Source organism: Culicoides brevitarsis, chromosome 3 (genome assembly GCF_036172545.1).
Source record: "Culicoides brevitarsis isolate CSIRO-B50_1 chromosome 3, AGI_CSIRO_Cbre_v1, whole genome shotgun sequence".
Classification (NCBI taxonomy): Eukaryota; Metazoa; Arthropoda; class Insecta; order Diptera; family Ceratopogonidae; genus Culicoides; species Culicoides brevitarsis.
In genome coordinates, this window is record NC_087087.1 from 27,348,107 (window position 1) to 27,376,102 (window position 27,996).

A 27,996-nucleotide genomic window follows, 5' to 3' on the forward strand; every position below is an offset into this window, starting at 1 on the left:
TAAAAGCAAACGAAAAATAATGCAAAATAAAACAATAATAAAATTAGATAAATCAACAAAAAAAAACTGAAGTATTGACATCTCTTTGTAGTGCGCGCCGGTAATGACAATGATAAGAGCATCAAAAAAAAAAATCTCGTTACAAACAGTAGAGTGTCCAATAATTTATTACGGCGTCTCATTTGAATAAAATTCACTTTTTTACAACTTTCGGGGGATCCCCTGTCACTAATAAAAATAAAAAGATAAACGGAGCACAGAAGACAATGAAAATGAATGAATTGAATACAAAAATTGGAACATTATCTTTCGATTATTCGCTCTTTTTTTGGACGAGAAATTTTTTTTATTGATTCTTTTGTGCGTTTTTTTTTATATAAAGGTACAATAAAGGAGAAGAATGTATAGTTAAATTTTTTCGTTATATGACATTTTTTATTAGTTTTTTTTGTATCGAACAAAAACGCTGGAAAAACGATTGACCGAGATTTTTATTCATATGTAAATGTTTTGTGTCTTGTCGTTTTATTTTATGGAAATGTTTATTGCTGAATTTTGTAGCGTTTTGAATTTTTTTTGTATGAAAATGCATTTTAAAGTTCTGATTTTTTACAAAAGAAATTAAGGCAAAAACGAAATTTTCACATTTTCGTACTCCTCAGTGATTTGTGACATGCTGAGAGACAGATTTTTTATTTTAAAATTTAAAAAATTTTTATTAAAATACTAATAATGGAACATTTTTTCACTAATCTGAAGTTTTTTGTTGAGATTTTATTAGAAAATTAATTTTATTACATATTTTCATACTCCTCATTAATTTTTCTATAGAAAAATTGATTTTTTTTTAAAAAAAATAAAGCTCAAAATTTGTAAATCTTGAGTTTAGATTTTTAAATAATTCTTAAAAATTTTCAAAAGTACTAAAAATTAAACTTTTCATTAGAAAAATTAATTAAAATATAAAAATTTTAACATTTTTGTACTCCTCAAAAGAAAAAAAATTATTTCGTTTAAAAAAAAATAAGTTTTTTTTACGAAATTTGAATTTAAAATAATATTTAAAGTCTTTCTGTTTATCAAAAGTACTAAAAAATTAAAATTTTTTGAGAAAAACTACAAATTTTGAAAATTTTTCACAATTTCATACTCCTCAATTGAATTTTCTAACAAAACATGCGGTTAAAAGCTTATAATAAAATTTTCTCATGTGTTTCTTGTGAATTAAAGAAGAAAATCTCATTTCCTCTATTTATTTATATACAAAAAACGAATCTCGTTAGCTAGGCCTCGCGTTACTTTAATCCGATGCACTTTTCAAAGGAAAAAGATAACAAACGTGTCACATTTCATTTTCAATACAAATCCTTTGATGTAATAGTTTTGCACTGCATTTCTCTTAACATCGACGACGACGACACCAAATCCCGACATATACACAAGAGGATTAAAGAAGAAAAGACGGTAGCGAGTAACGACGAAAGAAACACAGACAGAGATAAATGTTTCTTTTTTTCACGTCAAATGCAAGCTGATAAGAGTGTGGTTTTAAGTGGAAACAAGAATATTTTGTCGATATTAATATTTGATGAATTGAATGTTTTTTTCTTCACGTAACCTTTTGAGCTGCTGAAATTTTAATCAGATTACCAATTCATCCGAATAAAATGTCTTGAACGAACTTGAATTTAACGAGCTTGAAGTTGATTAAATTTTTTTTTAGTTACTAAATTTCATGACAACTCATTCGAATAATTATGGCGCGCGACGCAAAGCCATGTAATGGCCAATAATTCAAAATTATTTCCGTGCCGTTTTACTTTTTGCTGCCAACTTCTTACCCTCGTCTGCGCTTGATTTATGCCCGGTTTCCACATAATTTTTCGTTTCAAGAAAATAAAAAAAAACCTGACGACGACGAAGAAATGAATGAGCCAGAAAAAGGTCTGTCCGCGCATTTGACTCGGCAACTCGTTATGAATATAACAACAACAACAACATCAATAAAAATGTGATAATCCATCATAAAAATGTGTATTAAGATAAATGGCTGAACATTATCCTCATGTAAATGTTTATCATCATCAGCACACACACAGAAAGAATGAATGAATGAAAGACAAAGAACAAAAGATGGAATGTTTTAGCGTGTCGTCGTCGTCGTCGTTTAAGTCTCACAAACTGAGAAAAAAAATGAAAATATAAAAATTATAGACTTTAAAAGTATGAGAAGAGCAGCAGAAGAGAAAACGACAAGAAACATTAATTTTTATATTTTTTACAGAAAAGGGACGTCATTAGCTGTGAGTCGCAGGAATAAGGGAGTAATAAAAAATTAGGACAATGAACGCGAAAAATTTTTTCAATGTGAGAAAAAAGTACCTGGGAGACTTTTTTTGTTATCTTACATCAAAAGTATCGAAAAGTCAAAAAACAACCAAAGCTTATATTTTAATTTTTTTTTTGTTTAATTAAAAAAATCAATAATTAGTAATACTTTATTCTTAAAATTTCAACTAAAAAAAAACCTATTTAATGCCATTTAATGAACTTCAATAAAAAATGGCAAAAATCACACTGGAAAGTAAAGTCAAAGTAAGAAAAAAGAAAACGAGAAAGATAGGAAGTCAACTAGCCCAGAAATAAATTAAAAAAGAAAACTAAAATCCAAAAATTAGTACCATAAAGGTTATTCACATCGAAATAGTTTCCATGAATTGACGAACAAAGCTTAGAATGAACAAAAATCAATAGAAATCAACTTAATTGGACTAATTAAACTACTTAAAATTAATATCATGGCAACGCTTGCAAATATTCTATTAAGAAAGTTCACTGAAATAGAATTTTGTCAAAATGTCATTGATGTTTTGAACATGAAAAGATTTTTCGACAAAACAAGTCAAAAGTTAACCATGAATGGAATTATTGAAATCAAACAAAATTCTAAATGGTATGATAGATTCGAAGAATCCATTCAACTTAAAAAAAGAATCCATCCAAAATGTTCAAAAGAGTTTGTGAGAGTTCTAGGTAAATGTTTAGCATTATTAAGATTTTTTAAGAAGCTTTGTAATGTTTGAAATGTTTTTACTCAAATTTTGGTTGAAAAATCTTACCGAAGTTTTTTGAAATGCTTCAACGATCAATATGAGAAGGTTTAGAAGCAAAAATTTATGGGAAACTAGTAGAAAATTTTTGAATAATCAAGGTCAAAAATAAGAAGAGAAAATTAAAAGGGGTCAGATTGATCCCTTAAGGGGTCAGGTTGATCCCTCAAGGGGTCAATTTGATCCCTTAAGGGAATTTTTTGATCCCTTAAGGGATCAATTTGCTCCCTTAAGGGATCATTTTGATCCCTTAAGAGGTCAATATGATCCCTTAAGAGTTCAAATTGATCTCCTAAAGGGGTCAAATTGATCACTTGAAGGGATGAAATTGACCCCTTGAAGGGATCAAATTGATCTCTTAAGGGATCAACCTGACCCCTTAAGGGATCAAAATGATCTCTTGAATGATTAAAATTTTTGGGTCTGCAGATGACCAACTAGAAAAGGGATCAGGTTGATCCCTTAAGGGATCAGATTGAACCCTTAAGGGAGCAAATTGATCCCTTAAGGGACAGAAAAAATTTAACTATCAAATTGATCCCTTAGGTTGAAATCTTACCGAAGTTTTCCCTTCAAGGGATCAAAGAGACCTTTTACACATTTATAAGAAAATTTTTGTTAAAATAAGTCAAAATTAAGTTGACTTTAAATTGCCCTTAAGCAAGCCCTTGAGCATTATTATCATCCCCTTGAGTATTAAATTAACCCCTTAAGTGGAAAATTTCACCGCTTAAGAGGTTAATTTATCTCCTTTGATACCTTCAAAACGGGTCAAATTAACTTCTTGAATAAGTCAATTTAACCCCTTAGGAGATAAAGTGACCTCTTAAGGAGAACAATTAGCCTCATAAACAGTCAAATATTCCTCTTAAGGGGTAAATTTATCTCCTAAGGTGTTAATTTAATACTCAAGGGGTTAATTTCACCCCTTTTTCGCCCATAGAGTTATGTTTTGAAAAAAAAATCTGTCTTCGGGTAGAACGAAGTTTACGGGTCCACCGTATAAAATTCCCTGAAAGTTGCCACGGTAACTCTTTGTGATTTTGGACAACAATTTGTCTCATATATCACAAACATGACATCTCAATTAACTCATGTATATGTCAGTCATCTAACCACATTCTCAAATTACTTCCCAAATATTTGACGAATCACTGGCAATTAACTTGAATTTCAACTTCAAATTTGTTCCTCGGTGAAAATTAAATTGAAATAAGGTTTCATTATCCTATGCACTAAATTACATATTAGCAAAACCAACAACAAATAATTGGAAATGATCAAATTTAAAATTTATTTTAATCACTGTTGCTCCCGTTATCTCTCTGCTGCGTGAAATAGGTACAAGCAATTAGAATTCCCGATACTGTTACGACCTGTCAAGCATAAAAATAGGCACTTTAGGCACACAATACATCCATCTAGTCGCTAATTATGCAAATAATTGAATGTCCTGCGTGAAATGATTTTGATCGCATTCACATGGAAAATGAACTAAATTTTAAATGAATTCAGAAAAAGGTTTTTACTGCGATTCGTCCTGGATATTAAATCAAAACAATTGTTCGGGTTGTTGTAAAATAATAATGTGCAAACAAAACCCAGAATAATTGTAAATAAAATTTTGTGTAAATTGGTGAACTTTTCCGATCCAATACTGCGATTCAATTGATTCGATTTTCGCTAATGAACTTTGGTTTTTCGGGCAAAATAACATGGTTCGTATGGAAATTTGTTTATTTAGATGTCATGTGTATTCGGATTTAAATTGAATCATTCAATCATTTATGTAGATTTTGTAAACGAATAATCGTCAGAGTCATTACTGCAGCAAAAATCAATAGCGCTGCAACGGATATTGGTTAAATTGGTTACAAAGTTAAACAAACACAGAAGATTTTGTACTATTTGATATGGTCAGTATCGTTTCGAGTTTTGTGCAAAATTGTTTGAATGTCGAGATGTAATTAAACAGAAAGCAATTTTTGAATACAAAAAAGGAATTAAAACATTTGAAAAGCGAAAAATATGATATTAAAAATATATGAAAATATTTATATTTAAAAATTTCTATAAAATTATTTTTTTTAGTATTTTTGAATTAAAATAATTTATACGAAATGAGTTTTAAAAAATTATTGAAATAATTTAAATTAAATATTAAAATAAATAATTTTTTAAATAATAAATATTTAAAAATTTATTATTTAAAAATAAAAAAAAATAATTAATAATTAATTGATACCATGAAGAATATAAATTTCAAAATAAAAAAAAATTAAAATTATTTTTTTTTATTTTCATCAAAATTTAACAAAATTAAAAAAAATATCTAAAAAATTCAGTCACAATTTAAAAAAAAATCATTCAATTATTTTTCCTTGTAAAATTCTCACAAATCTCTGAAATTTGCTTTAACAAATTCCGGTCACACTTAATTTTTTTTGTGGGCGACACTCAAAAACACACACAGAAATAACAATTGACAGCAATCAAGAATAAATTTATTATTGAATTCGATTTCACTTCGAGTCCTTCTTTTGTCGTCTTTCGCAATCCCATTATTATTCCATTTTTTTGCAAGAAACACGTGACCATTCATCTTTTTTTCCTGGTATATTCCTCAAGGAGACTGTCACCCATCCAAACAAACACAAAAATTTATACAAATCTTAAATTTATTATTATGGAGGCAGCATCGCCCTCTTCATCATCTTTACCTTTGCTAACAATTTTAACACACAAAAGAAAAAAACTAGCAAGACTCTTGTTTGTTTGGACTTTCACAATGATATGTGGGATCAAAATCGTAATAAATAATACATTATTCATCGCACATGCAATAGAATCTTGCTATGTGGGTTAACTACGAAAAATCTAAGAGTATTATGGATTTTGGTGAATTTCACATAAAAGTGACAGAAAAAATTGGTCTTGTTAAAAAAAAATCTGAATTTCCTCAATTTTTTTTAGAAAATAAAATAAATTTCTTATTTTTCAAAGTTTTAATAAAAATTATAACAGGTTTGGAAAATTTTTTATTTTTTTAGTCCTTACGAACAGTTTTTTGTCATTTTCCTTATTTTTTCATGAATTTTTAGATTTTTCTAATTTTTTCAAGGTTTTTCATTTTTTTTGAAAATTAGTTAAAAAAAACATTTATGATTCTAATTTAATAAAAATTAAAAATTTGAAAAAAAATATTCTGAAAAAATCTTTATTTTTTTTTGTAATTTGCAATTAAATATTTAAAAATTTTATCTATGAAAAAGTATTAAGTCTGAAGTTTTTTTTTTTTTAATTTTTATTTATTTAATGATTTATTTAATAACTTAATTTCTTTAAATTATTTTTTTTTTAATATAAAAATTATATTTTTGAAATTTTTTTGAAATTTTTTAAGAGTTTCTCGATTTTTTATTTCCTACTTTTATCTGAATTGAAATTTTTTCAAAGTAAAAGCAACTTTAATAATAATTTAATTTTAACAATTTTTAGTTTAACAACTTTTTAATTTTCTTTTAGGAAAAAAAAATTCCGAAACTTTTCATTGTAAATTTTCTAAATTTTTACAAAATTTTGTGTAAATTTCCTTTTTTCATAAAATTTCTGCATTTTTTTAAATCATAAAAAATTAAATATATTTTTTTAAATTTCCTTAGCTTTTCATGAATTTTTATAATTTTAAAATTTTTATAATTTAATTTAATTTATAATTATAATTTTTTTTTTTTTAAAAAAAAAGAAAAATATAAATTTAAAAAAAAAATTTTATAGACAAAAAGTCGACAAAATAATTTCAACATAAATCTAAAAAAAATGCGATCAAAAACAATCTTAAGACAGAACATAAATAAAATTGACCTACATAACAACATTATCCTTGATTATAAAAAAAGATGGATTTTTGACGTACAAAATCCAACGTCGTCCAAACGACAAATATCCTCAAGTTCTCCTGCTACAGATATGTGACAAGCATCGTCAAGCAAGAGCCATCGACATGTGTGTGCACTGTCATTTTGATAGAGATAAAACCACAAAATTGTTAGTTTTCCTTCACGTTTGATGCTTACGGAGCGGCACATCATGCATATCAGTGACCGACTGGGATAGCAAACCGAAATTGTATAATTTTATTTGCATGTATGGCAATCAGCTTAGGGGCAAATTTCGGAAATTTATTCAGAGTAAAATGTTTAAAATGGCGTGTAATGTAATCAGTGACTGGTTGAATGGTCATTCTCGAGATAAAAAGTTGCGTAAATTGGGAAAATTTCAAGTTTCACTTTTTTTTTGCTTGCGAATAAAGACGAATTCCTGTGAAATGCGATAACCAACAAAGCACACATCACGCCGGTGACAGGTGACAGTTATTAAATGTTTTTGTCGACATTTGAGCTCGTTCGAAGCCAGCCAGGGGATTTACTTTTGTTGTTATTGTTCGGTTATTCAATAAATTGGATTTTTCGGTTTCAATAACGTTAACGAGAGTGTTTGGCAACCACAAAATTCTGTCTCATTGACAATCATTCACTCTCCGGTGCTCATTTCTCGGGAGACATTTGGGAGAAGGAGTCGACTTAAAGCCACCACTAAGATACCACACTCGGGGGATTCGCAAATTAAATCTTTTGTTTCGGCAATTTTTCATCATTTGTCGCATTTTTTGCGTGTCGAACAACACACCATTTATCATAAAATTGACATTTTTCGCAAATTGTGCGATTTTTGCGTGGATTAATTTTATTTCAATGAATCAATGCGCTGCAAAAAAGGCATTAAAATAATATTGATAATAATAAATTGCATATTTCCGCCTCGCTCTAAAAATAATTATTAATGATATTAAAATAATATTTGTTCTAGCGCGAACAAATATTATCGTGCATCGTGCTGTGACGCTCGCTGCTAATGATGTTGAAAAGCTAATTTTATTTGTTTAGAACGAGTGAGAGATTAAATTCAAGCTAATTGAACATTTGCAATGTTTGCGATGAGATTCTGCGCCAAATTCTCGAAACGGTGACATTTCCCCGGAAATCGTCAATTAATTTAATTTGGCATGAAAAGCAATAAAAAAAATCAATTCAGAAAAAAATAAAAAAAAAAAAATGATAATATTCAATCAAGAAAATGTTTCAACTTTTCTTTTCAACTTTTTTCTCCGTTTCTTGTTCTTCTGTCTAATGATATGAATGCACTTTTTACAATCAATTACTTTGCATCGTTTACTGAAATCAGTTTTTCTCCTTTCGTCTCTTTGTAAGTTTTGTATTGTATTTGTTAAATGACGTGAAGTTGTATGCATTCTTGCATTATTTTGTTGTAAAGTTTAAGTAAAAACAGCAACTGTATGAGCATAAAAGAGTTTTGTTGAATAAAAAAAGGGATACAATAATAATAGCGAGGCGGGAGGAAGCGAAGAAGGAGGAGGAGGAGGAAAAGGAAAATAATGTCGATAGAAAATATATTATAAAGAACGATTTTAAAATAATTTTTCAGAAGAGCACCTTTTATGCATTTGTTCATTTAGTTTGCTATTGAAAAATACACAAAATGGTTGTTTACTTCGTTTGCGATTCTTGTGCATTTTTAGTTTTTCTTCATTTTACTGAAGGGAATCTTTTTTTTACAAATAGTAAATTAAATAAAATTTTAAAAAAATGAATAAATTTCAATGCTTGAACCTTGAAGGACTTTCAGTAAATTTTTAAAAACGTCTTGAATTTTTTAATAAAATTTTAAAGAAAGTGATATAAATTTTATGAATTTTTGAAAATCATAAAAAAAAATTATTTAAAAAGTTATAAATGTTTAGATTTTAGGAAGCTCTTTGATCTTTAAACATTTTCAGGAAGAATTTCTGAATTTTTCAATATTATTTAAAAAAAATTCTAAATTTTATAAAATTTATATAAAAACTATAGTTTTAATTAAATTTAAATTAATTAGTTAAAAATGATTTTGAAATTAAAAGTTTATTTGTTCGAAAAAAATCTTTGACCTTCGAATATTTTTTTTTTTAGAAAACTTATTCATTCATTAATGATCTTGAATCTTCAAAATTTGTTAAAAAAATTTTTTCTTGAATAAAAAAATATATTTAAATGTTTAAAATGTAAAATTTCGAAAATAAAAATAGTTGTTGTTTCGAAAAAGTTTTCGAAAATTTGAAAATTTTTCTACACAGACAATTTTTAAACAAATAAAAAGTTTTTTTTTAAATACTTCTTTTAATTTTCCAACAAAATTTCGATAATTTGTCTATTTTTGAATTAATTTCAAAGATTTAATAATTTTGAATTTTTTAATCTTAGAAATTATTTAAATGTTAAGTTAAATATTGAAAAAAAGACTTCGAGTTTTAGTTCGAAAATGATTTCTCGAAATTTTTCGAAAATTCGAGTTTTTCTAAGCAATTTTCGAACATACAAAAAATTAAAAAAAAAAAATATTCTTCGAGTTATCGGACTAAATTTCGAGGACATATCTATTTTTTGAATTAATTTATTAATAATTTCGATTTTTTTTAATCTTAGAAATTATTAAGAAATTATTTCAAATATAGACAAATCTTCGAGTTTTAGTTCGAAAGCGATTTCGAAAAATTGAAAAATTTCGAAAATTCGAGTTTTTCTAAGCAATTTTTTGAATATTCAAAATGTTTTTAAAGTAATTCTTCGAATTTTCGAACAAAATTTCGAAATTATTGTCTATTTTTGAATAATTTCTTAATAATTTCAAAAATTTAGTATCTTCGATTATTCTTTTCAAATCTATGAAATTATTAAGAAATCAATTCAGAAATAGACAAATCTTCGAAATTTATTTCGAAAATTATTTAGAAATTATTTAAAAAAAAATTTTCTTCATGGGCAATAAAATTCGCTTTTTCTCCAATTAGAAACACTTTCAGATTTTAATCTCTTGTCCTAATTCCAATGTCGCAATTTTCGCTACAAATTCTAATATTTGTTTAATTTTTCATCCAGCCACTACACATTTTCGCATGCAATGTAATTTTTCATGAAACCTCTGGACATGTGACGCTACACACGAAAAATTGTATGGCGACATAAATTTAAACATATAGCGCGAAAAATTTATGTTTTATCGAAAATGCATGCCAATAAAATATTTACTTACCCGTCGTAGCGATACTTTGTCCGGCGGCACTCGATTGGATGCCTCCCATTACACTTTGACCCGCGGATCCGCCAACAACCGCCACCCCACTACAAATATTATTTACAAAACAAACCATAAATAATAGCAGGAATAATTCTATTGACAGTAATTTCACTGAAAATAGTTGTGTTTCCATTATCTCTCTTTGCTCTTTGTGCACGTGTCCTCGTTATGATATTTATTTTATTTTATAGATTTGTATTGGTTCGTGTTCGAAGAGCACTCCTCGCACTCCTTTATGGCTTATGATAATTACAATAATTATATTATTTCACATGGAATGCACTCGGTGCTGCAGAGTGATGTTGCGCTATTTGTTTCAATAAATGGGCTCTCATTTGTGTCCGTTTAGTTACTTCACTATGTATAAATATATATTTATATTGAATTACATAAATTATGCACCAATTAGTAGATTAGCTATTATTCATTATTATTATTATTATTTCGTGTGTAATACACTTTCGACATTTATCTTTGCTGCCATGCCGGATACGGTTTTACAATTTTGCATTTTGCGCGTCCTCGTTCCCGTTTTGTTGTTGTTGATTAAATTTCTGGTGTTTCTCGGCAGAATTTTATTGTTAGTTTGCGTTTTCGGGCAACTGCTGCTGTTGTTTTAGCATTAATGCATCCATGATTACTCCATTTGTTGTATTTTTCTCTGCAAATAAACAAATAAATTTTAATTAGGTCGAAATAGATTTTGAATGTTAATTTACGCATAAATTTCAGTGTTGGTTATAAAATTTTCCAATGAGGATATACACAAGAGAAGTTAAGAATTGCAGTCATTTATGTTGGTTTTGAATTTAAATTGTTACTTTATGAAAAAATTTTGAATTTTCTATTGAACTTAAAAAATTAAAAAAAAAATGAAATTTTCGATTCCAGTTCCGATTTCAAATTTTTAAAATTTCCTTATTTATTTTTTATTTTTTTATTTTATTTTATTTTTTTTTTATTTTTTAGTTATTTTATTTTTTTCATATATTTAAATTTTTTTTTTTAATTTTTTATATTAAATTTTTTTTATTTTATTTTTTAATATAGAAAGACCACGTGATCGTTATCAAATTAAACATGCTAAATTTTGAAAATTTCTTCATCAATTTAGAAAAACCACGTGACCAAAATTGAAAAAGCCAAATCTACAAATTTTTTCTTTTTTAAAATTTTTGTTTATATGATTTATCCAAATTATTCACGTATTTTTTTAAATAAGTCACGTGGTTTATCTTAATTACTATATAACTTTTGAACAAACGATCACGTGGTCTTTTTATATTATGAACGTCAAAATTGGTAAACTTAAAGCAAAAAATATACAAATCAGCTCCGAAACAATAAATTAGAAGCAAATTGAAGAAACAAAAACAAGTTAATTACTTTTAGACCACGTGACTTAATTTTAAAATTTATTGATCAATTTTGAAAACCACGTGATCTTTATTTAAAAACATTTTGTAAAATTTCTAAAATTATAAAATCTTTAAAAATTAAAAAGATAGTTTTTAAAAATGTTCAAGGTTTGTAATTCGGACCAAGCGATCTTTGAAATCAAGTCACGTGGTTTAAAACGAAATTTATGCAAATTTTTGCTCAAATCTTCACAAAGAAAGAAAATTGCCTCATTTTCTCATCATGAAACAACTGCTAAGCTCTTCGAGTAGGAGGATTCTCATGTATAGCGTAATTAATGTTATAACTTTACTTTACTTTCTTTTTTTTATGGAAGCACTAAAGTAAAGTTCGTGGCATACTCATATAAGAAAATTCAAGTAAGTTAAAGACCTTCGTTCGTTCGCTGGCGAAAGAAACGTAATTGAAGAAAAATATAAACCTGCATTCACTCCGCAATCTCGCTAAATTCTTTTTTGTTGTTGTTGTTGGTTTTTCTGCTGCATTAAACGTTGTCTGGCTGCAGCAGCACTCAGAGAACGAACAAGTGAAGGTTTTTCTATTTATTTTCGTCTTAATTAAAAAATAGTTGTGCAAACATGATGTTGATGATTTTTCATTCCCATATTTTTTCATCCCCCTTTTTTCGTCGTCAGCCATCAGCCGTTAGACGCATGAGAGAATAAGAACACATTCGCTCGAAGGCAACACGCTCTTGAAACATTTTGCACATCTCTCTGATTTCATGGCATGCCAGAGGAATGCCACAAACATTTAATCAGAAAAAAAATTGTATATTCATATTCATTTTTTTCTTCTGTCTCATGTAGGTATGGCTTGCATCAAATTATGTGAAAGAATAACATTCGCTTTATCAGCAAAATTATAATTGCACAAACAAGCATGTCGCCTTCCGTTGTTTACACTTTATGATAATTTATGCAAAATGATGCCGATCAGTTGTTGTTGCATTGTTTCATTAAATCAGGTGAGTTCGAAGAAAACGTAATCCAATTATGTTCACACCTGCAGTTGATTTTTTGCACCTATTAACGCGTTTCAAAGAATTCTAAAGGTGATAAAAAAATTTAAATGTGCTCTGGGTCAAGGACACAAAATTGGCACCTTCTATTTAATAGACACGTCTAAATACGTACTGGGTAAATATGTAAAAAAAAATACACAAGTTAATATTCAAAATGTGCAGTGGGTTGAAAATAAGAATTGTTTATGGGATGAATATTTCAAAATATGTACTGGGTCAAACTGGCAAAATAAAAAATTTGCTTCGAAATGTGAGATAAAAACAATTTCGAATTGTCACTGGGTCATGTAGCTTAATTTCCAAAATACTCAAAATGTGCATTGGGTTGATTGACAGTAAGAGTTCTGACTGGGCTTGTGAATAACGAGTTTTCAAAATGTTCAATGGGTAGAAAAGTTTATAATGTAAAATGGAGTAAACTTTATAAGAAGGATTTAAAAATTTATTACCTACTGAACACATCGAGAATTGTGCTATTTAAAATTGTGCATTGGGATATTTAACAAAATTAAAATTTTCAATATGTTCACTGGGTCAAAATTCTCAAAATGTGTAATGGAAAAAAATTTAAAATATTCTTTTGGTTAATTAATTCAAAATACGCATTGGGGTGAAAATTTAACCCCAAGGCACATGTTGAATTTTTTGAATTTTAGCCCCAATGCGTATTTAAAGAACATTTTTAAATTTTCTCCATTACACATTTTGAGAATTTTGACCCAGTGAACATATTGAAAATTTTTAATTTTTTTAAATATCCCAATGCACAATTTTAAATATTACGATTTTCGATCTATTCAGTAGGTAATAAAATTTTAAATCCTCATACAAAGCATATTTACTCCAGTTTACTTTTTCGACCCATTGAACATTTTGAAACTTCGTTATTTTCATGCAAACTAATATTAAAAATCAGCCCAATGCACATGTGAATTTGTTCAAAATTTTACAAAATTTCTAATTTATTAATTTAAAACCAATCGAAAGACGATAAACGTTCTACTCTCGAGAAATTTCTACATATTTTTGTTACTAAGTAAATTTCTGATAACCAGACGCCTCCACCGATTGACAAGTCTGACGAAAACTAATGTTGTTGTTTTCTTGTTTGCACATGCCTGTTGTTGTTGTACAGGTTGTTTTTCTGCAAATCCCAGCACAAAAACATGCATTTGATTCCAATAAATGCATTCTGGTTGAGCGAACTCTTAAATAATCTCGAGATTATCCGTCCATCATGTCAATGCACATCGTCCGGAGTAACTTGTTGTTTTGTTGGGAATTTTGCATGTGTTCCATTTTTTTTTGCCTCTTGAACAACGAAGTTTCCTGTGCTCGCATTTCTAATCCCATTTAAATTTTGCATTTAGAGACAATTCATTCATTAGCCGTCGTTCGTCGTCATTCAAGCATCGCCGCATGCCCAGTGCGAACGAAGAAGCGGAAGTATGTTCTCATGTAGACATGTCTTGTTTACAAGTGTCTAAAACATTGTGTTTTGCATGAATACTGATTAGAGATTAGTGTTGCTGTCGAATTGTCTCTCTCTCTCTCTCCATCTACGGGCACGTGCGATGATGAATTTCAGTGTTGCGACATAATGAAGCCGTTTCGTGTGCCAGAGATGAATATTACATTGTTAAAATTACCCTTTCGCTTAGACAGGTTAATGGTCGTCGTCGTCGTCATACGTGTTTATTCTCCCACGAGATTACAACTGAGCTTACACCGACGCACAAACGGACCGAAAGAAAACACAGTTGTTAAGCCGACATTTTTTTGACCTGACCCTTTCTCTCGTTCGTCGTCGTCATCGTCGCTTGTCATCGCCAGAATAAGACATTTTTTTTTCGTTGGACAAATAAAAAAAAACCGTTGTTGGAAAAAAAAAATGTCAAAATTAAACTTTTTTTGTTGCGAGAAAAAAAGCCACTAATGTGATGCAACAAGAACGCGTGTTGTTCGCTGGCAGCTGCCGTACATTTGCGGTCTTGCAAACGCTCGAGAAGCACAAGGCGAAGAGATAAATTTATGCGAAACAGGACCTATCATCACAATATTGTTGCTTGTTTGCCTTTTTTTCGGGTGCTTTCGCATGGAATGACCAAAAGTATAAAATAATGTGCTTTTTTTTTACTCAGCCCGTTAGTGAAATGCAAGTGCAATTAAAAATTTAAATTAAAAGTTTTTTGTGTGCATTTTTTTCCCGTCAGTGTAGCCACTTGTTCACTTGTTTGTGTTTTCTGTTAAATGAAATTTTTTTCAAGAGTAACTAAAATTCGTTGGAACAAAACGAAATTAGTTCTTTTGACACAAAAAAAAATAAATAAATAGTTAAAAAATTTGGTTTACTAAAATTAATTAATTCTTAGAATTTTTTGTTTTTTATGTAGAAATTAGTGAATACAAAATAAATAAATAAATTATTAAAATTAAAATTAAAATTAAAATTAAAATTAAAATTAAAATTAAAATTAAAATTAAAATTAAAATTAAAATTAAAATTAAAATTAAAATTAAAATTAAAATTAAAATTAAAATTAAAATTAAAATTAAAATTAAAATTAAAATTAAAATTAAAATTAAAATTAAAATTAAAATTAAAATTAAAATTAAAATTAAAATTATTAAAATTATTAAAATTATTAAAATTATTAAAATTATTAAAATTATTAAAATTATTAAAATTATTAAAATTATTAAAATTATTAAAATTATTAAAATTATTAAAATTATTAAAATTATTAAAATTATTAAAATTATTAAAATTATTAAAATTATTAAAATTATTAAAATTATTAAAATTATTAAAATTATTAAAATTATTAAAATTATTAAAATTATTAAAATTATTAAAATTATTAAAATTATTAAAATTATTAAAATTATTAAAATTATTAAAATTATTAAAATTATTAAAATTATTAAAATTATTAAAATTATTAAAATTATTAAAATTATTAAAATTATTAAAATTATTAAAATTATTAAAATTATTAAAATTATTAAAATTATTAAAATTATTAAAATTATTAAAATTATTAAAATTATTAAAATTATTAAAATTATTAAAATTATTAAAATTATTAAAATTATTAAAATTATTAAAATTATTAAAATTATTAAAATTATTAAAATTATTAAAATTATTAAAATTATTAAAATTATTAAAATTATTAAAATTATTAAAATTATTAAAATTATTAAAATTATTAAAATTATTAAAATTATTAAAATTATTAAAATTATTAAAATTATTAAAATTATTAAAATTATTAAAATTATTAAAATTATTAAAATTTAAAATTATTAAAAATTAAAATTATTAAATTATTATAAAATTATTAAAATTATTAAAATTATTAAAATTATTAAAATTATTAAAATTATTAAAATTATTAAAATTATTAAAATTATTAAAATTATTAAAATTATTAAAATTATTAAAATTATTAAAAATTAAAATTATTAATTAAAATTATTTTTTAATTAAAATTATTAAAATTAATATTGTTCAAATTTTGTAATTTTTTACAAAAAAAAAAAAATCTTAACTAATTTACTTTTTTAAGTGGTTTTTAACTGATTTTTACAAGAAACAAAACATGTCAAAATGCATGTCAACATTCCAGTTCAAAGAAATGTTCAAAAGTACAAACGAAACCACAACAAAGTCCTTTTGTGCTGCTTACTAACTATCAAAAACAAACGTCTTTCGTCATAAATACCTACTGTCAAAGTGGTTTTTGTGTGCAAAGTCATGAAACTCTCGTGGAAAATGTCGAAATTTTGGGTTTTCAATTGAAAATTATGTCGAAAATTCATCGCGACTGAAATTTTTGTGGTTTAATGTGCAGTTTTAACGACAACTTATCCGGAATTCGAACGAATAAAATTCCTTTCTCGCAAAAACAAAAAAAAAAGTTTAGTATCAACACAATAAAATTATCCGAAAATCATTTATAATGCAATTCCCGAACGGCATCATCATCAATTCCTAATTTGATTCATGTCACTGGAATGTGTCCCATTATTATTTTATTTGGAGTTGCTTAGCAGTCACTTCACGATCATGTCCCGTGTTTTTAATGCAGCAGCAAAACATTTCGCTAAATTGAATGGTTTCATTTCGAAAGCCGCTGGTCAACTTTTGCTCTCCAGAATATGTCATGTCATAGAAACGTTAAATTTATTCCGAAAGAGCAGATAAATAAAATTTTGCTGCTTCAATGTACCGTGACAGACTGTTTTTGTTTCATTTTATCCAATTTCGTGTGGACATTAGATTTATTCATATATCTGGAGTGAAATGAGTACATGGCAAGTGTATCGCTAGGTAAACATATGCAAACAATCACATTCCCGCGAAAAATAATGATGGTGTCTTTATTGACAGTGCAAAAATAAAACAGATTTATCATTAAAAATATGCATTTGCATGACAAAAAGCAGCAATTTTTGTGACAAATTGCGCCTGAATGCATTCCCAAAAATTTCAATATTTATTTATTAATTTTTTTTTACTATTTTTTATTTTTTTACATCAACCAAGCATCAAATATTGATGAAAAATTAAAAAAACTAAGAGCGAAAACCAGAGGCGTAACGATCCTAAAATTTGGTTTTCACAAAAAATGAAACTAATTGAAACATCTAAATTTTTGTAAAATTTAACATTAATTTCCGATTTTTTTTTTTTTGACATGCAATAATTTATAATCGGTCTAAATTAGCAATTTAAATTTAATTTTTTTTTCAAGTTTCCTTTCAAAATACTAAATATAAAGAAATACGTTTTATGCAATTTTGAGTCTTTTGAGCCCAACTTCATTTTAACATTTTCACTTTTAGCGCATATTTTTCGTAATTTGAGCATAATTTTCCATATTTCGAGCTTATTTTCATAAATTTTTATTTAAATTTCAGGCCAAATTTTTTTTTTAATTTTACAAAAATTAAAACTTTAGATTTAGATTATAAAAAAAATTTTTGATTTTAATTTTTTTTAATTGCGTTTTTTGTCCATAAATAATTTTTTGCATATTTATCATATTCAAGGTGCGTAAAACGCTTATTTTTGCCCAGTTTTTATTTAGTTATAAGGCCGCTCCAAATAAAAAACAAAAATAAAGTCCGATGCCCCATTTTAAAAGTCAAAAATCCAATGGGGCAAAATAAAAAAAAGTTAAAAATTTCATCAAAATTTATCGTTTTTTGTTGTATTTTCATAATTTTGCAAGACATTTTAAAAAAATTTATAAAAAAACTTTCAATTATTTTAGTATTTGTTTTGAAAATCATATGAAACTTGAATTTTCTTCTCTAAAAATATTTTTTATAAAATTACTGAATTTTTTTTTTCAAATTTTTTTGACAGGTAATTTTTATGAAATTTTAATTTTTCAATTTTTAATTAAAATGATCTAAAATCAATTTTTAATTTGAAAATTTCAAAGAAGATAATTAAAAAAACAACAAAAATTTTGATCAACGATCAAAAATTTCTAAAATTCTGTCATTTTGTATAAAAATTGGTATTTCAAAAAAAAAAAAATTTTTTTTGCCCCCTATTTTATTTTCAAAAATTTTGGACTTTATTTTTGATTTTTATTTGGAGCGGCCTAACTTAGAAATAAAATTTATTGCATAGCCAACAGGCAAAATCTTCTATTCTATTTTTTGAAAATTAAATAAATTTATTAATTTAATTAATTTAAATAATTCATAATAATTCATTTATTGATTAATAAATTAAATTTAATTAATTAATTTGTTGCATAATTTCAAAGCTTTGAAAAAATGATGGATACGCAGAACGAAATGTACGGGTATCATCAATTCTAAACTAAGGAAAAATTAAAAATATTTTTAACAAATTTTTAATAAAAAAAAATAAAAAAATATTATTTTTGACTATATTATATTCTTAGTTGTTAAAAGCAAACAAATTTGATTCAACTATTTTAAATAATGAAAATATTAAAGAGAAAATGTATCAAAAATGGATAAAACGTTTTAATTTTAATTGTTGTGAACAGCAAGTAAAGATTTATAAATCTTTATTGCATCAGAATTATTCTTCCGAAATAAGTACAAAGATAGATTCCATCACAATAGCTCGTTTAACCATTTTCAGACTAATTCTAATATAAATTAATTAAAGGATTTTCTATAGAAATCAAAATAACAATAAAAGTCAATATGGTCTTGTTAAAATTGATTAAAATGTCTATTATATTTTATTTAAGGCTTAAAATTGCCTTGACAAAGCTTCTTCTCTGTTTTTGTTCCAATTTGATTTTTTTGTAACGCCTCTGTAAAAAAATATTTTTTAATAAAAAAAAATTAAAAATTAATTACAAAAACTTTTTTTTGGTTGCCCAATTTAATTTTAAAAATCCAACAATTTTTTTTAAAACATGAACAACAAATAAAAGTCAAACAAATAATAAATCAGATTAATTGTTGGCAATAATAACAGGAAAAATATTTAATTGAAGTGCATAGTGTTTTTTTGTAATTACATGAGACGCGTACGAGAAAAAAATGTTGCTTTGCAACGTGGGAGAAGAACCTTCACAATTAATTAAAATTAAAATGAATGCGTTGTGGCATCGTCGTGTCAAGTGCATTCAAGTATATAATCGAAAGAGAGGATTGCAAAAAAAAATATTTTAATTTTTTTCTGTAATTATTAAAATTAAAATCAGCTGAAAATTTGTATTAAAAAGGAATCTCGGTGACCTTTGTTTATTGAGTAATTTTTTCATTTTTTTTTTAAATTGTCCCCCGGCTGTAAAAATACTTCCTTTAACTTTTTTTTTATTTATTTTTTTTTCGACAAGATACTTAACCCAAAATGAAGCGGATCCCAAGTAAATATTTTTCTTTTTCTCTGCCACTTTTTTCAGCACCATTCATAATTTTTTATTTCACACTTTGTAATAATAATCTTTTAAAAGCTGCGGATAACACAAGAAGCAAAAGAGGAAATGGAATAGGAAATTGCTAGCATAGCCTTCTTTTTGCTAGTGAACGAAGTTTCTCTCCTTTTTTCTTCTCTATCGAAAAATCCTTCGAAACACTTGACGAAAACCGGACTAAGATAGAAAATTTCAGGCATTATATGAAAAAGGGACATTTATGACATTGATCCCAATTATAAATACAGTCCCTTTTTCCCTCAACACAGAACTTTCCGTGTCATGATTACAAATTAATGGAGGTACTTTATTATTATTGTCATTCGGCAGCAACTTCAATCAGCAGAAAAGGTAAAAGTTATTGATAAATTTTGCTGGTTACACAACAAATCAAAGTAGCAACCTTCGGTAATTAAAAAAAAAAAAATTGCGAGAGGAAATATTAATTTAGGCAAATTTATTCTGATGATCCATTGAACATGATGCGATGCGATGTTTAATTGATTTTTCTCGTAGACAATCAAAAACTTTTCAACGGATAACGACGATAGGCTGAACATTTTCCCTCTTTTTGCCCAGCTTTCGACTTTCAACCACCGCAAATTTCGGGGACATCCAAACACGAAAAAAAAAAATGTTAACCAGCGCGAAAAACAAACAATCATAAAACTTTTACGATCACGTTTCCCAAATAAATTTCAACCGCAAAAAGTCATTATGATGAGCGTCAACATGAACGCCAACAACCATCAAGCCACCGTACCAAACGCCACAACAAAGTAACGTAATAATAATAATGATGGTTTTCTTATGCGTTGGTGGTGTTTGCTGATTATTATTTTACTTTTTTTTCATATCTTGCACAAAGTTTCAAGGTAGCTTTAAACAATTAATTAGCCATCACTGTGCAGAGAAAAAAAGTTAAACATTGATATCGATTTTAATTAAGATAATCACTGCCAGGAGCATTGAAGAGATAAATGTGTGTGTGTGTGTTTTTGAGTGGAAATCAATGTGCACGACACTTTATTGCGAGATGGCAATCAAATAATTATCAACAGAAGCTGTTTGTTTTAACGTAAATTAAAGTTAATTAACGAAAAATTTTTAATAAGTAATTACTTGTGACTTTTTAAAATATGCTTTGGGGAAAAAATTTAAACTGACATTAAGAAAAATTTCGTAATGTGAATTGGAACAAAATTTTTATAATTTTAAAAAATTAAAAATAAAAAAATAGTTCAAAAACTTCACAAAATATTATTAAAAGAACACTCAAAATGTGCCCTGGGCAGAAATTTAAAGTTTATACAATTAAAATATTTTTAAATTGTGTTCTGGGATAAAAATTTAAAACTTATTTCATGTTGATAATTTTTACGTTTAAAAATTCACTCAATTAATTCAATTAAAAGATCATTCTGTTTAAAAATTATCAAAATGTGCATTGGGTCAAAATTTTTAAAATATGCCTTATTGAAAAAAAAAATAAATTGTGCATTGGGTTAAGATGTAAATTATTAAAAAATTGAAATGTGAATAGGGACAAAATTTTTATAATATAATAAATAGTTCAAAAACTTTACTAAATCTATCAAAAGAATTCTTAAAATGTGCCCTGGGTTTAAAAATTTATTTAAATCAAATTTATTTAAATTGTGTCTTGGGATGAAAATTTAAAATTAATTGATTTTATTTCCATTATATAAATTTAATTTAATTTAATATAAAATTATTACAATTTAATGAACATGTGTTTCAAAATCATCAAAATGTGCATTGGGTCAAAATTTTTAAAATATGCCTTATTGAAAAAATATAAATTGTGCATTGGGTTAAAATGTATCTTCTTAAAGAAAAATATAAAATGTGCATCGGGGTAAAACTTAACAACACTTTTTCATGCAAAATTAAGCTTTTACAACGAGAAGAAAATTCAAAATGTGCACTGGGATATGTCACGTGGTTAAAAATTGAACTGCAATACAGTTAATAAAAAAAAATATTTTACAAAAAACTTCAAATTTTACTCGTTTTCAAAAGAATGACAGTCGAAGCATTTCAATTTTAAATCACGTGACACAGCCCAGTGCGTATTTTAAATTTCTTTCTCAATTTAAATTTGATAAATTGAATCCTAATACGAAAAATGAATTTCGCATCACAAATTAATCTTCAGTTTCATCCCAATGCACATTATTTTTCAAACGCAAAACACTTTTGACCTTTTTGCCCCAGTGCACATTTTAAAATGCGCAATTTTTCTTAGAAAGAAAAGTAGCAAGCTTCAATTAAAAGTTTATTTTTAGCAAACTCAACAAACTGTAAGTCTTTACATAATTATTTTTTTTAACTGAAAGCAAGAAATCAGCCCACATTAAAATTTTCCCCAAAAGAATGTTAAAAATCTCATTAAAATCGCACGCATTTTAATCCTCATCACACATTCTTTCATTTCTTTGGTTTCCTTGTACTTTTCATAGAATTTCAACGAAAAAAACATTTTAAAGCGTATTTTGTGTTTCTCAGTGCCAGACGTGACAAACTCCAATTCTATGATAAAAATGCATCGCATTTGCGATAAAAGTTCTGCTTGACTGAGTGCGAGCGACAAACAACAGCAACCAATGACGATAACAAGCATTTTTTTCCAGGAGGACAAAAACTTTTGCATGCCAGCCAGCATAATCTGAAGCAATCTTTAATACGAAGACGTAACATATGTATACGACGAAACATCAACACGATAAAAACGATCCATGTGTGTTTGTGTGGTAGAAACGGGAGAAAATACATTCCAAAACAGTTTATTATATTGTCAAAGAAAATCTTTTTTAAATCCTCTAGTCTTCATTACGTACGTAAGAAGCAAGGCAGGCAGGCAAGGAACGAACGCTGTCTAACAGACAATTAAGCTTCTAACAACAACGAACGATTGTTTTTTTCTTGACAGTCGAGTGAGGAATAACAACAAGCGGTATCAACGGTGCATCTCAGACAGATTTCGGATTTTGTACTTTTTTTTGCGTCTATTCAAGTAAGTAGCTTGCTAAAATGGAGCCGACATTAAGACGAATGAATGCTAATAACGTGAGCGATTAAAGAGAACGAGATTTATTTTTAGCTGGATTTAGTTCAGTTTAGTTGAGTAATTATGTGTTTAACGTAGTTCGTTGCTCATTTAAATTGAGCAATTACCGAAATCCGATCCACGTGTCGCGACGTCAAATTTCGTAGAAATTTTTTTTATAAATAAATCTACTGAAAAAAAAATTAAATATTTACTGGACGGCAACATTTTTGGCGCAAAAACAAACAAGCATCGAAACACGTGTAAAAATGTTCCGCTCTTGGTTGTTTAAATCGCCATGAGCCATCATTTCACGACAAACAAATTTTTTTCTAACACGCGTCAATTTGTTCGTCGTCGTGCCCATTTTCACGAAAAATGTCATTTATTAAATATGAATAAATTAAAAAAAAATTCCTACGCGGATGGACCGTTATCCTTCCAAATTCAAATAAATACCTCATTCCGCCCTTTTCTGCAAATGAAAAATCTCTTTCGCTGCGGTTTTCTCTACCTTGAAAATTTCGCATATAAATCTAATTTTTCAATTTCTTTTATTTTTTTTCTTCGTACAATTATAAGTAGTAGTCGTTTTATATAGAGAAAAACTTTTTTTCTGTGGTATTTTACAATTGCGTAACAGTAGCATCACCGGAAAACGAAGTCAAAAAACGTTGTTTGGAGAACAAATGCGGAAACGAAAATATTTGTGGAAGTAAGGAACGAAAGAAAAACAGATAAAAAAAATGGAAGGAAAGGTACTCCTTAATAGATTATTCAACAGCACAAATGATAACGAATTTATTTATTTTTCTTTTCTGGCATTTTTCGAGGTACGGCATTATTATTCATATTTCATGTTCATCGTTTTTCATCTTTTTTTTTTGTTTTCGACGAAAAACAGGTGATTTTTGATGATTTCTGGCTTTTATCATTTTTTTTATTAATTTACGTTTTAGAGAATTTCTAAGAAAAATGAGAAAAAAACAACATTGAGGCTTAAAGTGAACAAATTTCACATTTTAGTACTCCTCGATATATTTTGTTTAATTAATAAATTTAAAAAATTAAAAGATTTTAATGTGAAATGATGTTAAATTTCATAAAATATTTACTGAGGAGTACGAAAATGTAAAAAATTGCTTTATAAGATCTTGAAAAACAGGAAAATGTTATGAGAAGTACGAAATTGTGAAATAAATCACTGATTTTTTATCGTTTGGGTCATTTTCTCACTTAAATTTTATCAAAAAGAGAAAATTATCCAGCCATTAAGAGGTATAAATTAAAAATTTCACAATTTCATACTCCTCATAACATTTTAACATCTTTTGATTTATCAACAAATCCAATATATCGTAAGATAAAAATGTGGAATTATGTTATAATCCATAAAACGTTAACTGAGGAGTACGAAAATGAGAAAATTTGTTACATCGGATCTTAAGGAATAGAAAAATGTTATGAGGAGTACGAAATTGTGAAATAAATCACTGATTTTTTATTGTTTGGGTCATTTTCTCACTTAAATTATATCAAAAAGAGAAAATTATCCAGACAATAAGAAGTATAAATTAAAAATTTCACAATTTCATACTCCTCATAACATTTTCATACTCCTCAAGATCCGAAAATGCTTAATTTCAGTATTTTTTGTCTTGTAACTTTAAATTACTCGAAGGAGCAAAACATTTTTTTAATTATTGTCCTGTTAACGACATTGTTTAATGGTTCATTTATGCGAACGGTAAAGTTTCTCAAGATTTTGATCATTTCTTTATGATGATGACAAAAAATTTTTCCGGTCCCTCATTTAAACCTAGTTATGGTCCTGCGACTGAAATACGAATAATAATTATTATTGTCTAGCAGTCCCATAAGACACACTCCGAAATTGCGTCTTTTTTACAAATAACTATAACAAGAAAGAATTATAAAGGTACTTTTGCAGTAAATTTAATTATCAAATCATATCTTCTTTTTTCTTTATTTTTTTTTACCCTTCTGACTGTGGAAAACTGACTGATACGGAAGAAAAAAGACGATTTAACTCGTTCATGGAAGGGTTTAACAAATGAAGGGACACAACCATAAAAAAAAAAGAAGAATTGAGAGAGACACGAAAAAAAAGGATGGAAAGCAAGATGATTTTATTTAATAACTTTTTTAAGCACTTACACCAAAACAGTCATTTGTTTCATTTTTCCAGCGCACAAACAAACAAAAATATTTCATTGACAAAACCTACGCAACGTCGTTGTTGTTGTTGTTTCACTTGGGAAAATTCACATTAATGACTTTATTGCCGGCTTTCTTCTTCGTCGTTTTCTCTTCTTTTCCATCTTTGTATGAATCCTAAAACAAAGTCGTCGTCATATCATAAGACTTCCATAAATTACTAATTTGCAACTGTTATTACTCGAAGACTGTAAAATTTGTGTCGCTTTAAGGCAAAAATGTTTAATTATTTGTATGGTGTTGGAATTGATGTTTTGTAAGTTATGGAGATTTAAATTTTGTAGTAAAATAATTATTTTTATTCTATGTTTGATTAATTTTCAAATAATTTGCTTTAAAAAATTTTAATCAAATTTAATTTTAATTTTAAGCGAAAGTTTAGATTGTGCATTGGGTCTAAGCTTTCGATTATTCAATGGGACAAAATTTTCGAATGTGCATTGGGTCTAAGCTTTCGATTATTCAATGGGTCAAAATTTTCGAATGTGCATTGGGTCTAAATCGATTATTCAATGGGTCAAAATTTTCGAATGTGCATTGGGTCTAAACTTTCGATTATTCAATGGGTCAAAATTTTCGAATGTGCATTGGGTCTAAGCTTTCGATTATTCATTGGGGCAAAATTTTCGAATGTGCATTGGGTCTAAGCTTTCGATTATTCAATGGGACAAAATTTTCGAATGTGCATTGGGTCTAAGCTTTCGATTATTCAATGGGACAAAATTTTCGAATGTGCATTGGGTCTAAACTTTCGATTATTCAATGGGACAAAATTTTCGAATGTGCATTGGGTCTAAACTTTCGATTATTCAATGGGTCAAAATTTTCGAATGTGCATTGGGTCTAAACTTTCGATTATTCAATGGGTCAAAATTTTCGAATGTGCATTGGGTCTAAGCTTTCGATTATTGGGTCTAAGCTTTCGATTATTCAATGGGGCAAAATTTTCGAATGTGCATTGGGTCTAAGCTTTCGATTATTCATTGGGGAAAATTTTTTGGGTCTAAACTTTCGATTATTTAATGGGGCAAAATTTTCAAATGTGCATTGGGTCTAAACTTTCGATTAATTAATAGGTAAAATTTTTCGAATATGCATTAGGCGAAATTTTAAATTATTCATTGGGGAAAATTTTTTAAATGTGCATTGGGTCTAAGCTTTCGATTATTCAATGGGGCAAAATTTTCAAATGTGGATTGGGGCAAAAGTTTTAATTATTCATTAAGGTAGAAAATTTAGAATGTGCATTGGGGCGATATTTTAGATTTCAAATATCAATTTTTTTTTCATAAAAAAGTTATAGAAGTATTAGATATTTCAATCATTTTATGGCTTAAAATAACAAAAAAAAAGTAAAAAAGTAAAATAATTAATTTAAAATTAATTTTACTTTAATAAATGCTGGATTTTTGTCACAAATTTCACTCAAATTCTTTAAAAATCAAAATTTCTTCATTGAAACTCCTTTAAAAAAATGAGAAATATAAATTCATTTTAATTAATCAAAAAACACAAGAAGAAAATATCTCAAATAAACGATCATAAATAACAAACGCAAACTATAGAGACAATTAATAATAATATTTACAACGCAGAGACAGCTAATTATTAATATCATAAGCAGTTACAACTTCATATAAATTAATGATAAATGCGAATTTAACTTTGTCCGTTGCTTTTCGACGGATTTAATTAAGTGAACGCACACTGATAAGCCGAAAAAGTAACAATTGTGCACCTTTCTTTTTATCGCGGCGGCGGCGGCGGCAAGCGAAAGATTTCAAGAAAACACACAAATAAAGCTATTAACGAGGAACCATTTTAAAAGGCTATTATCGTTAAATAAATGACTGTTTTAAATAAATCACACGAACAAGTGCCGCCGTTGCTGGTATCAATATCCTATTTAGCGTGCACGAGGTACGTGACGATCGGGTCATAAATTGGAGCGAAATTGTTGTGTTTTTTCATGTAAATCGTCTTGTAAAAGAAATAACAACGATTGTATTTACAATTTATTTTATATTCTCAAATGAATCATTTTTCAAAGCACGACCCACAAAAATTTCTGCTTTCGCTGTCATTAAATTTTATTTATGGAAGACAATGGGAGGAAATTTAAAATCAATGTTTATGCGATATTATTTCTTCGTTTGTCTTGCGATGGCAGAGGAAATTGTATTTTTCGAACTTTGATTCGCTCTTTTAACTTTACAAGAGGATGATGAGAAATGTGCCTTGTTTAAGGAAGATTTCTTTTTTTTTTTCTTTTACATCAAAGTGAGTGCGCGTTTGCTTGGTTATAAATATTAAATGCGTCCTACAAGTGTTTCGTCTCTGCTGCCTACAAATGTGGGAGATTTTATCGCTTTTCATGCACTTGGAATTTTCCACAAACATGGATGTAAAAAGGTTCGTTTCCCGGTTTTCTAACTGGCTGACGACGACGGCGGCTTTGTCGTAAACAAAGAAAGGATTTTTATTATTATTTTCTTTTTTTTATTTTCACAGATTAAAAGTGCGCTCATTCCACGTGGTTTTGTTGATCTGATAACGGACAGAGACGGATTTGTAGGTAAAATCTAAAGAACCTCAAAAAATTAAAAATATATTTTTTTTTAATATTAAAAAAGAATTAAATATTAAAAAAAAATAAAAAACAAATAAATATTGAAAAATATTAAATATTTAAAAATATAAAAAAATAAATATATTAAAAAGGTAAATATTTAAAAAAATAGTAAGAAAAAATATTTAAAAAAAATAATTTAATTTTTAATTTAAATTTTTTTTAAAAAATTAAATTAATCGTTTTTTTTATTTTAAAAAAAAATAATTTAAAAAAAATATTTTAATTGAAAAATTTAAATATTTAAAAAAATAAATATTAAAAAAATAAATAAATATTAAAAAAAAAATATTGAAAAAAAAAATATTTAAAAAAACAAATAAATATCAAAAAAGTAAATATTTTAAAAAAATAGTTTTTTCCATATTTAAAAAAAAATTAATTTAATT

At 26.8% G+C, this 27,996-nt stretch overlaps 2 protein-coding genes across 3 annotated transcripts in view; one reads left to right on the plus strand and one right to left on the minus strand.

Moving 5' to 3' along the window:
- The window catches only part of LOC134835721 (transcriptional activator protein Pur-beta-A), a 356,196-nt gene that overhangs the window by 152,746 nt on the left and 175,454 nt on the right, over positions 1-27,996 (plus strand). The gene's annotated exons all lie outside the window — the stretch shown is intronic.
- Positions 1-27,996, minus strand: part of LOC134834393 (zwei Ig domain protein zig-8-like) — a 167,369-nt gene that overhangs the window by 100,379 nt on the left and 38,994 nt on the right. Inside the window, exon 2 of the mRNA XM_063849040.1 lies at positions 10,260-10,965. Coding sequence (XP_063705110.1) covers positions 10,260-10,437 — 178 coding nt within the window. The 5' untranslated portion in view covers positions 10,438-10,965. The remainder of the gene's footprint in view (positions 1-10,259; positions 10,966-27,996) is intronic.